Raw genomic sequence first — 12,773 nt, 5'->3', positions numbered from 1 at the left:
ATTAAAAATAAATATATATATATTTATATGAATGTGAAGTTCTGACAGTATAATATAATATCCTTGAATTTAATGAGCAGCCTTATTGGATAGATACGAAAAATCAACGGTGTTGGAAGAGTACAACGTCATTGTCTTGAGAGTTTGCTCATATTTTTAAGTACCAACGGTAAGAAAAAACAAAGAACATGTTGTTGCATGTGAATGTGATGATGCTAATATTGTAATTAGCAAAGTAATCAAAGGGCATTAATGACAAATCAACTTCTTCATAATATAATCATAACGTATTAAGACTTGTTTTGTTATCTTTTATGGATATTGGTTTTGCACTGTAAGAACTCACCAAGTCACTGTTATGTTCTGTTATGTTCTGTTCAAGTCCATTCTCTCTCTCTGAAACTTTGCATAATAAAGATCTTTCTGCTCGTGGAAGAAGAAGAAGAAGAAAAGAACCGACACCATTAATGTCAAGACCCTATTCCCACCGTAAAAGCACCACTTAAATATTATTTTGCCTTAAGCACTCTCATCTCATGTGTACGGCTCTTCTTCTCCAACTACCACCATTATAGCTCTCTCTCGCTATGATTCCTACTCTATTACACTGCGTTTACTAAAATAGAAGAAGAAGACTTGGACTAGTTCCACTATCTCATTATTACTACTCTCTTGAACTCCGTTTCCCAAGGTTCATCTTCTCTGCATTTTCCTTTCTCTTCTTCTTAAAATTTTCTTTCTGCAAATTACTATAAGAAACATTCTTCTGAAGCCTACTGTCTTACTTGGCTTTGTCCCCCTTGTTTCTATTATGTGTTTTTTTATAGAAACTTGCTCAAACTATCTGGGAAATGCTCCAATGTTAAAACTTTCATGCTTTTCTCTCTTGTTGTCTTGATTACCAACTTGGGTTGTTGTTTGTTTCAGGAGCAAGTGGGTGGGACATTGTTTTGGATTACATGAACTATGGAGTCTGTTTTGGTGGTTCTAAGTTATAGTCTTTAACTGGGTCACTGTCAGTTCTGAGAGTAGTCTTGTTCATTATTGTAAAAACTGGTCTGTTACAGCTCAAAAAGTTGTTCAATGGGGTTGTTTTTCTCGTTTATTCTATTACTTTTTTCTGAGGTTATATTCCTTCCGGGTTCATATCAACAGCAAACTTCTCAAAGCCGAATCTTGCTTCAACTAAAGAAGCAATTGGAGAATCCCAACTCGTTACAAGCTTGGGAAAATTATGTTGACTTGTGTAACATTCCTCCCTCTGTTAATGTCAGCATATTATGCCAGGACACTTCAGTGACAGAGCTCAAAATAATGGGAGATAAGGTTCCTAAGGGTGATGAGTTTAATGGCTTTGCAATCCCCAATCAGACTCTTTCAGAGGCTTTTTCTATTGACTCGTTTGTCACAACACTGACCAAGTTAAGCAGCTTGAGAGTTCTTAGATTAGTGTCTTTGGGAATTTGGGGACCATTTCCTGATAAGATTCATAGGCTATCTTCACTTGAACTCTTGGACTTGAGCTCAAATTTCATGTATGGTTCTGTTCCTCCTAAGATATCTACGATGGTTAAGCTTAATACTTTAGCACTAGATGGGAATTACTTCAATGGAACTGTTCCTGATTGGCTGGAATCTTTGTCAAATCTCACTATTTTGAGCTTGAAGAACAACCTGTTGCAGGGTCAGCTTCCTGATTCAGTTTCTAGAGTTGAGACACTTACTGATATTTCCATGGCTAATAACAAGATATCTGGTAAACTACCTGATTTGAGTGCCTTAACTAGTTTGCGTGTATTAGATTTAAGAGAGAATCAATTAGATTCTAAATTGCCACGATTGCCAACTCAATTGATTACAGTTCTTCTTAGCAAGAACTCATTCTCAGGAGATATTCCTGAGCATTTTGGTGATCTTACTCAGCTTCAGCACCTTGATCTTTCATCCAATAATCTAACTGGGGCCCCTCCTTCTGCCTTGTTCTCTTTGCCAAACATCAGCTATTTGAACTTAGCATCCAATATGTTTAGTGGGTCACTTCCAGACAAGCTAAGTTGTGGTGCCAAACTTGGGTTTGTAGATATTTCAAGCAACAGATTAGTGGGTGGAATTCCTCCTTGTTTGGCTAGTAATTCAGACAAAAGATTTGTTAAATACAATGCAAATTGTCTATCCATTGATTCCAATCATCAGCATCATGGTGCATACTGTAGAGAAGCCATTAAAGGAAAGAAACCATCAAGAGGAATAGTTATAACAGTGCTAGTTGCTGCCATTAGTGGCACTATACTTTTTGCTGTGCTTTTAGTATTTGGGGTGCTTTTCTTTCGTAGACGAAACCATCCAAGGAAGCCTGCTGAGCAGCAGAACACATTGCCAAAACAGCAAGAGAATTCACCATCAGTGTTTTGTTCTGAACTTGTTACAAATGCCAGTAAGTTGTAAATTTGGTTCTTTTACTTTGTTTTAATTTTCTCACCTAAAACCTCATCTTTACAAAGTGTCTTCTTATCTTTCTACTTTCAGGGCTTATTTCCCAAGCAGCCAAGCTGGGGACACAAGGAGCCCCAGTCTGTAGATTGTTCTCTTATGAAGAGTTGAGAGAAGCAACAAACAACTTTGACAAGTCCATATTTTTGGGTGAAGGCTTCACAGGGAAGGTACCCACCAAACTCAAATCTGCTATAGAATTAGATGTCAGACTTGAAAAATTGCAGAGAGAAAAAGTATGTACCTAAACTCTTTTAACAATTAAGGTTCTCTAAGCATTGAAATTTCATGAGGATAGCCAGGGTCAACTAGAAATGAGCTTTGAAAATGTTCCTAACTGCATATATGTGTCTTTTTTTTCTTTCAGCTTTACAAGGGAAAACTGGAAAATGGAACGTATGTTACTGTAAGATCTCTGGTTTTTTCAAAGAAGTATTCAATTCAGAACCTCAAAGGCCGGCTTGATTTTCTCTCAAAGCTTCACCATCCAAATTTAGTTGCTCTGTTGGGCTATTGCACTGAAAATGGTGGACAAGATGATAATAGTGCCAACAAAGTCTTCCTAGTCTATGAATATGTGCCTAATGGGAGCTACCGCACATATCTATCAGGTACAAAATCCACTGACCTTTTGAAACCTTTGTTTTCACAAAATGGCCATGTGTCATAGTCTCAACATTGTGTAATATGACTTTTTATTTACTTGTTATGAGTACATTTGATCTTAGCTTATGATAGCACTTAACTTATCTATACTGATGTATGCAGAAAATTCTCCAGAAAAGATTCTAAAATGGTCTGACAGACTAGCTATTCTAATTGGAGTAGCCAAGGCTGTGCATTTTCTCCACACTGGGGTTATTCCCGGTTGCTTCAACAACCGATTGAAGACGAACAATATATTGCTTGACGAGCATCGGATTGCAAAGTTGAGTGACTATGGGATTTCCATCATCAGAGAAGCAATTGAAAAAGTTGAGGTATGTTTCTTGACTAACTAAAGTTATTGATTGATTGGTACTTAGTGGTTTGTTTCTAATGCTGCACTGACACATCTTTTTTCATCTGTAGGCCAAGGGAGAGCGCACAAAATCAAGGTAATGCATAGCAGAGTACTATCAATGAGAATCATGCATTAGGAATAATGTCTTGTACAGCATTATGGGGCTCGGTTGTGATCACTTGAGCATTCTAGAATATGTTTTTTAAGCAATTAGGACCCAAGCATTTTACAATTTGAATTCTTAGGCCAAAAAGATGTGTGCTGGTACAGACAGCACTATTCCACAATTCCTCTTTTTGTCCTTGCTGTCACAACCATCGATGACAAGAATTATGAGACTCCATCTAAAAATCAATTGGTGATTAGTGGAGTTACACATGTTCTTATTAATGATTCAATATTCTTACACTTATTCCATGTGGGACACAATAGTCTAATATTCCTCTCAAGATGGTGGCGATTTTTTGCTCACCAATCTTGAATCACCTGATCACAGGTGACTCATTTTTTTTTTCAGCTCGCTTATTTTTTTTTGGATCTCAAGTGTCTTTTCGCATTATGTGGATCTCAGATCTCAAGTGTCTTTTTTGCACTATGCGGATCTCGTGCGGCTTGGGTCACTTTTTTTGGATCGGTGTGGATCGAATACCCGTTAGGGAATCGACTCTTGATACCATGACAAGAATCATGAATCATTACATTGCAGCCATTTTTGCCACTACAACTACCACATTTTTTCTTCTTACTCACCTATTTGTCATTGTTGTGTTGATATCTATTGTCAACATCTTAGTTGGTTTATGCAACTAAATTTTTGTGCCATAGTTTATAATACTATAGAATGCTATTGAATCAATCATATGTATAGAACTTTCATCTGATTCAAGTGATTGAACTGTGCTAATGTTGTCATATATTCTTAACTGCAGCCATAAGAAAACAGTTGAGGATGATGTCTACAACTTTGGATTTATATTACTTGAATCACTTGTTGGACCAATAGTAAGTGGAAAAGGAGAGACTTTTCTGCTAAATGAAATGGTAAGCCTTTCACTCTTTCATTTAATGAACTCCATTTTCAAGGCTTTGGTGACATTTGTTGTGGTCCTCAATGTGGAATTGGAGGCAAAGTGTAGAAAACTGTATAGTACAGTAAAGTATATTAAAGTAAAATTATGGGGCTTCCAATAAAAATACATTTGTTATTTTAGTAAAAGTATACATATAAAAATGATATTTTCTAACGCTACATAAATAGAGTTAATTCTTTTTTAAAAAAAATTGGGGCCCCGATTAGTTAGTCGCCTACTATATATGTGTGTTATTTTCTAAAATTTATACAAATAATATCAATTTTAAAAAAAATTGAGACCCTTATTTAGTTTGGGGCCTTACGTTTAGGCCTACTGGTCTATACTGAGGATCAACCATACTATATATATATAAAAGTAGGGATGCAAATTTTCCTTACGGGAATGAGATCCTGTGGATACCTGCCTAAATAGGAAACGGGGTAGGGACTAGGGCCATTTTCTAATCTTGAATGTTAAACAGAGCGAGGACGAGGATAACACTCCTCGCCCAAACATAGCCCTATTTAATTTATTTTTATTTTGTAATATGTTTTTTTATTTATTTTACATGTTTCTTTATGTGATTTTGTAGTATATTAGTAACTTTTTAAATATTTCTAATTTATTTTGGACATATTCAATACTTTGAGCGATTAAAATAATGCAATATATATTAATTTTAGGTAATCTACCTTTGTTTATTTTATTTTTAAATAAATGGGTACCCGTAGGGATTCCCTGTCCCAACAGGGCCCCACCCCACCCTGATAAGAAATAAGCAGGAAGGGAGCAAAAATGAGGATTAAAATAGTTAACGGGGATGGGAGCAGGGGAGCACCCTTTGCCAATTAGCTGCCTTGTTTCCATTGTTATTTTTCTAAAAGCTATACAAATAATGTTAATTTAAAAGAAAATTAGGATCCCTATTTAGTTGGGGGTCTAAGGTCTATGCCTAGACCTACCCAGCCAATAGCGAGGGTCCAAAATTTTAAACATTTTCAATCTACTTACTCATTACGAAAATAGTGTGCTCTTTTTAGTAAGTTGTAGATGGAATATCTTTGACACTACTAGTGTTGTGTCATGAACCACACAGGCATCGTTTGGTAGTCAAGATGGCCGAAAGAAGATAGTGGATCCAATTGTGCTGACCACGTCCTCACAGGAGTCATTGTCAATTGTGGTATCAATCACCAGAAAATGCATATCTCACGACGTGCCATCTCGGCCATCTTTTGAAGATGTGCTTTGGAATCTACAGTATGCTGCTCAAGTTCAGGCCACAGCTGATGCTGATCAGAAATCAGATTCTGCATCACAGGCCTAGCTAGCTACACATGTAAGCAAGTTTATAGGGTTTCATAACACCTAACACAAAATATCCCATCTCTATGGAAGCCTACATACAACAACAATTGCTGCCATGAAAGCACACTTGAGCAGCCTCAGTTCTCACTCACTCATTTGCCAAGTAGAAGAAAGAAAGGTTTAGTTTTTTGGGCTGTTTTTTTTTTATTATTATCATATCATGATATGTAAAGCTTGTAAAGGTATTGCACAATATTATAGAGATATAGAATTTTTTTTATTTTTGATAGGAGAGAGTTTGGTTGGAGATTTGTATGTAGAATAGGAGAGACTTCATTTATTGATATATTGAATAAATATTAGCTACCAAGAATTTGGTGTCCAGCTTCATATATTGATATTTGATTTTGATTTGTTGGTACCCAGTATTCTTATTAGAAGAAATATTAAAATTAGAGTATGTGATTGCTAATTAGCTCAGCTCAACTAGTTGGCTTTGCTAGTCCCCTTGAAATTAGAGACTGGGCAATATGTATTTATAAAAAAATCAACAAGCATATTATGGTAGAATTTTATATAAAATAGATTAAAATATATAAAAAAAAATTATATTAATTTTTTAACCTTGAAAAAGTCAAGATGATAATTGCCCCATTGTCTATACAGCAGTGTCCACCAGATGAAAGAGAACTCAATCCACTAATATATAAGAGAGTTTTCAATAAAAAAATTCAATGGAATTATAAAAAATAAATGTAAGTGGTATAAATATATAAATTAATTTTAAATAAATAATAAAAAAATTATATAATTTTATTTTTTCAAACAACAAGAAGCTTAACAACTATTCAACATATTTTGACAACTGTTTTTCAACATATTTTACAACAATTATTCAACATATTTTAACAACTAACAATATAATTTATATTTACATTTATAATTTATATTTAATGTAGCATAGAAATTAAATTTTTTTTCTATAATTTTAAAATAAACATAATAAATTAGATTGGATGAACATATTTATATTTATCAAACTAACTCATTTTCATTAATATTTATCAATGCGGGACTACTTGTAATTTCTTAAGAACTAATTTCACAGGTTTCCTAGAAAATAATGAACATCAAGCTAACTAAATCGATTAATCCAATTCAGCTAGGAGTAATAATATGTGGACATATTTTTTACACCAAAATATTATACACACCTATGTGACAAAAAAATTAACCAATTACAATGATTTAAGATGGATCCCACTAAATCAAATAGTCTTGCCACATAAGTGTGTGTAATATTTTAGTATAAAAAGTGTGTACACATATCATTACTCATTCAGCTACTAGGGTTTGGATCTTAGATTATAAAAATTGAAAAACTCATTAAATGGATAGAGTTGACTAATTGCATTTTAAATATCTAGTCTTTAAGACTTTTATTTTGGGCTTACATTAACATTTTAATTGTTTTGTTAAAATATGGATTGTTAGATTGTTTTTTGATGTATTAGCCCATATAATTAGTGATCTATAGTTAATGAGTTTAGCATCTGTGTGAAGTCTAGTTGAAGAAGAAATATGTGCTTTCTAGTTGACTGAAGTCTTTGATGAGAAAATCCAATCTAACTAGGGTTATATAGCTAAGTCACATTCCTAACTCTATAAATACATATTGTCTCATCACAATTGTATGTGGTTGTACTTAGTTGGTCAGTTGATTTAGGGAGGAAGACTTAGTTGATTAGTATTGCGCTACTACCAAATCTCAGTTATTTCTATGGAACAATCATGTATGTATTCCTAATTATTTTTCAAATTCTCAGTGTATTCTAAATTATATTAAATCTTGTATCCTGATGTTTTATGAATTTCTAACATGTGGTATCAGATTGCCTACTGTATACCTATGATTTATGATCTATATTTTGTTTAACCATTAATTGATATTGGTTAATTTTTTCTACTTACATATTAATTTCATTATTATTTTATGTTGAATTTTTTACAATTTGATCCTAAAACATTAGGGCTTTTATTTTTTCTCATGAAATTATCTTTCTGTTGATATATTTCATGCTAAATTTCGTTTCGTAATTTATGAGAATTTCATGTTTAAAGTTTTAGGGTTTTACATAAATTTATTATGAATTTAATTTAATGATTTTATAATGGGAATTTACTCATTTGGTACCCTATGATTTTGCAAAGTATCATTTTGGTACCCTCTGTTTTCAATAATGCTTATATGGTACCCTATATTTTAAAATCATACATATTTGGTACCCTAGACTTGGATTTGATAGATAAAATTTTGTCAATATGACCAAGCTGTCATCAGTTATATGTAATTAAGTAATTAAATATAAATTTGGAACTTATATAATTGAGAGCATTTTGATTAAATTTATAAAATTTTATTAATTAAATTTGAGTTTAGGGTATCAAATATGTACGATTTTATAATACAGGGTACCAAATGGTTACCTACCATTTTACAATTTAGTGGTTCAAATCTTAAATTGATTAGTAATTTGTAGTTATACATAGATTGTATAGTTTAAGCTTGGTTTAATTTCTTGTATAAACGAATTTATATGTTCAATTTCAAGCTTTTCTCTTTGATATTATTTTCGGATATTGTAGCTTTGGATCTACTTGTTTTTATTGGTTCGCTTGAATTAAACTCCATAGATCCATTAGAATTTCCATTCCAATCAAAACCCATATTTTTCCCATTGATTTCACGCAATTTGCTGGTCGGAAATCCACCTCCGACCTTCCTGGAACAAACCGGATCGAGCAACCCGTTTTCAGACCCGGCTGGAGCTTGAAGACAACCTCTTGGTGCAATGCCAACTCTCGGGCAACGGCGCATGGGGGTGCATGCGGTGTCTCCAGGGTGAGTTTTTCAACGATTTGTTTTTCACCATGATTAGAATTCAATTTATGATTTTGATAACTCTACAAAATAGAGTTATTTTATCACTTTTTATGTGCTAATTGTTGCTTAATTCTTGAGTTTTTAATTGATTTATTAAGTTTTTAAGTAATTTTGAACTTATTAGGTTTATTTTAATTTTATAGATTTTTGTGTGTTTTCATAGTTGTTTTGTTGTAAAATATTGTAGCTAATTATTTAAATTATTGCTGTTTAGTTTGGGGTAAAAAAATGTTGTATTATTGAATTTAAATGTTAAATATAAATTAAGTTATAATTAATATTTTCAAATAATTAAATTAATTTATTTTATAATTGAAAATATTTTATTATGATTTAGTTTATGATAATTTTGTTAGGTAATATATTGTATTTTTGTGCTTGAAGAAGTAAGGAAAATGTGACATTTACAAGGAAAAGATTGAAAAAAATGACAAATCTGAAAAGTTAAGCCCAACAAAAGACAACCATTTGCCATAAGCCCAGGCCCATATGCCAGGCGGGAATCCGCCCATCCACCTGCCAGCATCAATGAAGCTTCAACATCCCACTTTCTTCAGCATATATCACCAGCTCCTTCACGCCAGCCTTCCAAGCTCCAGATGCCGCCACCTGTCTAGTTTCCTCAGCATATAACACCACAACAAGCAGCAACCTTCCAACGGTTCTCCGCCTGCCAGCTTCAGTGTCCAAGCACTCCACTTCTCTCCAAGCCAACGGCCCAGGATTCCTTCAATCCCAGCTGCCCCATTTCGGCCCAATCAGGCCCACCACGCCTGCCTGGAGCAAGCTGCCACAGCCACCACCAAAAAGAGCCCAAACTCATATTTTTATTCCCAATATTTTTCACTCAAATATCAATTCACTCTTCCCTATTTTTCTTACCTAAATAAACATTCCTAATTTATTTTTTTACCCTAGCTTTTCACTAATCTTTTACCCAACCAAACATTTCATCTTTCCAATACTCTTACACTTACTCTATTTATCCTACCACTTCCCAACACAATTAAATTAATCAATTTATTTATTTTAATTTGATTAATTTAATCTCTATATTTTGCCTATAAATAGAGTCTTGTAAGACCATTTGGGGAGCTCTTCTTCTTCATCTTTTCAATCTCTCCTACACTTCATATTTTTCTCTCTTCTTTTTACTATTTTCTCTACCATTTTCATCTTTTGAAGAGCATGTCAAGTATGTTATTTTGTAATTTTTATTTCAATCTAGTTATGAACTTCTAATCTTTTTCAAATGTTATTAAGATGATGATGAAGCAAATGTAACTAGATAGTATTTTTTTTTTTTTTGTATGTTGATTTCCCATTTGTACAACATTGTTCATGGATTTTTCTATCAAAGATATGCATTTTTCATCTATTATTGATTGTTAAAGCATATTACACTTAGTTCTTCATTATACAAAAATATGATATTCTTTGATTAAATGTTTTTCATTAAATTGTTCACATATAATTCTTAGAGCATAAGTATCATATTTTGCCTAAACATAATCTCTTTGATTTTTTGTAGTTTCATTAGGTTGTAATACAACTAATGCTTAGAAATTATATCTTATATAAGTGAAGAAAAATCATACATTTTTTAAAGTAACTTGTGCTTGAATAGAAAATGTATTTTGAAAAAAATATAGTGTGATTTATTTCAACTATATCTAAACTTGGGAATCAATATACTTATAAATACTATTGAACTTGCATTTTGTGAATTCTAATATCTTAATAATCTTATTTTACATATCTCATTTGAAAACTATTTTTCTATTTAATCTTACATCTTTTTATTACTTGTCTTTTATTTTTCTAAAACAAAATCTCATCAAATATTTGGAACTAGGTTAGAATATTCTTACTTTGTTTGAAATAGTTTCTTTTGATGTTAGTCAACTCCCATAGGTTCGACCTCGTACTTACATGAACATTATATTCCGAAACGATTCGTGCACTTACGAGTTTAAATATTAAAACACCATCTTTTGGGATCAACAGATTTTTTGGTATTTTTTTATGCCACCAAATAATTCTTATCGAATTATTACTATTTTGGCAATTAGACTATCTTAATAAATACTTTTGTCATATTTTTTGAAAACTTTAAATCATAGAAAATTATTTGAGTATTTTCTCTTTCGTTTGTACACACTCACTCTCTTGGTTACCCTCCAATTCATGATATACTCTTTACTCAAATGATAAACTTCATTTTCTTAAATTAAGCTATTTTTTGTTGTTCTAAATGAATACATTGATTTGTTGATATAAAGTATTATGGATGACACTTTAATTTGATTATCAACATATTAATGTGTAATTTTTTTTTTGTTTGGAAATTTGGTTGAGAATATTATAATTATTATCATCAAAGTGATTTAATTATATTCATTTTTAATGATTGTTTTATTGCCAAATTTCATCGATTTATAGAAAATATTTTTCTTGGTTAATTAATATGTGTAGTTACTTCCCAAATAAAGTAGTTATGTATATTAGTTGAAGGTTCATAAAGTGTGTTAATTAAAAATATGCATATTTATAATTATTTTTCCCAAAGGTGATAATTTTTTAATTTATATATTTGTTCTTTTTTAACATTTCATGAAGGGATGATCATATTTGTATCGTATTCTCACCCTGTTGGGGAGTTTATGATGACCAGTTTGACTCTATTTATATATTTTCTTTCTGTTTTGTTCATAATTTAATCAAGTTGTTAATTTTTTTTTGTACTTTTTAGTATCTTTTTCTGTGAAAAACAATAATACCCTATTCAAATTATGACTGCTTCCAACTACAAGAAGTAAAAACGAGATGTAGAATTTAGTTTGAGATAATGGACTTGGACTTATGTTTGCGAGAAGATAAACCTGATGCTCCTACTGATTTAAATACTACTACTCAAATAACTCTCCATGCACAATGAGAAAAGTCAAATCATCTTAGTCTCATTGTTATGAAGAAGTCCATTCATGAACATCTATTGAGTGGTTTGCCGACACTAAAGATACCAAAATGTTTTTCAAAACTATAGAAAATATGTATGACACGGTGAGAATGCAGAAATTGGACATCTTATGGATATATAAACAACTATCAAGTATGATAAATATAAGGGAGTGAGAAACCGTGCAATAAGTGTTTATAAAAAATTCAACACAAAATTATAGTAGAAATTTATATAAAATAGATTAAAATATAATAAAATTTACATTCATTTTTTAACTTTTAAAAAGTGACGAAGGCAATAGCCCCATTGGCTATACAGCAGGGTTCCCAAGATGAAAGAGAACTCAAGGAATTAACCTTCATATTTTACAGTTTCGAATTTATTGTTAGGGATCAAATAGAGATGATGATAAACCTATAGGGTTTTTGAAAAGGTACAATTGTTCAAGTGCGAGAAGTCGAGTACAGGTGTTACAATTCACTTTTACTTATTTTAATTTTATTTCTATAATTTTTATATTATAATTCATTTGACATATGGTATAGTTTAATTTAAAATTAGATATTTTGTATCATATTAAAAAAATTCTATAAATTTTAATTAAATAAATATAATATTTTGTTTTAATTATATTTTAATTATTTATGTCAAGACATTATTTAAATGAATGAAAAAAATAAATGTCGGTGGTATAAATATAAATATATAAATTAATTTTAAATAGATAATAAAAAATAAGAAAATTATATATTTTTATTTTTTAATACAGCAACAAGACTATTAATATGTGTCAATTTTGCTAAATATTCTTCCAAATTTAAATTATATATTACATTTATAATTTATATTTAATGTAGAATCAAAATGTAAAGATACTATTTATAATTTAAAAAGAAACATAATAAATGAGAATAGATGAACATATTTATATTTATCAAACTAAACTAACTCATTTTCATCAATACTTATCAATGTAGGACTACTTGTAATTTT

General features: G+C 31.3%; 1 protein-coding gene across 6 annotated transcripts; it reads left to right on the top strand.

Moving 5' to 3' along the window:
• The first annotated feature begins 331 nt into the window (after window positions 1–331).
• Window positions 332–6,288, top strand: LOC133817106 (probable inactive leucine-rich repeat receptor-like protein kinase At3g03770). 6 transcript variants are annotated; one of them, XM_062249508.1, is made up of 8 exons: window positions 332–691; window positions 928–2,434; window positions 2,545–2,726; window positions 2,858–3,101; window positions 3,259–3,470; window positions 3,562–3,587; window positions 4,423–4,534; window positions 5,663–6,288. In XM_062249508.1, exons 2-8 carry the CDS (start codon window positions 1,084–1,086, stop codon window positions 5,891–5,893), a joined length of 2,358 nt encoding a protein of 785 aa, XP_062105492.1. In that variant the 5' UTR covers window positions 332–691; window positions 928–1,083; the 3' UTR covers window positions 5,894–6,288. The 6 variants fall into 6 exon arrangements, with proteins under 6 accessions (XP_062105492.1, XP_062105491.1, XP_062105494.1 ...); XM_062249507.1 differs by having other exon boundaries at window positions 2,542–2,726; XM_062249510.1 differs by having other exon boundaries at window positions 333–691; window positions 2,545–2,660.
• Window positions 6,289–12,773: the final 6,485 nt, after the last annotated feature.

The sequence above is a fragment of the Humulus lupulus genome, chromosome 2, assembly GCF_963169125.1.
Source record: "Humulus lupulus chromosome 2, drHumLupu1.1, whole genome shotgun sequence".
NCBI lineage: Eukaryota > Viridiplantae > Streptophyta > Magnoliopsida > Rosales > Cannabaceae > Humulus > Humulus lupulus.
Note: the sequence above shows the minus strand (reverse complement) of the source record. Positions and strands in the feature narration are given on the sequence as shown.

Bases quoted from the DNA above. Each gene is read 5' to 3' on its own strand.
- LOC133817106 (XM_062249505.1), top strand. From the start codon at position 1,084: ATGGGGTTGTTTTTCTCGTTTATTCTATTACTTTTTTCTGAGGTTATA. The intron at 3,588-4,422 runs GTAATGCATAGC...TCTTAACTGCAG, and splicing joins GGAGAGCGCACAAAATCAAG to CCATAAGAAAACAGTTGAGG. The intron at 4,535-5,662 runs GTAAGCCTTTCA...TGAACCACACAG, and splicing joins CTTTTCTGCTAAATGAAATG to GCATCGTTTGGTAGTCAAGA.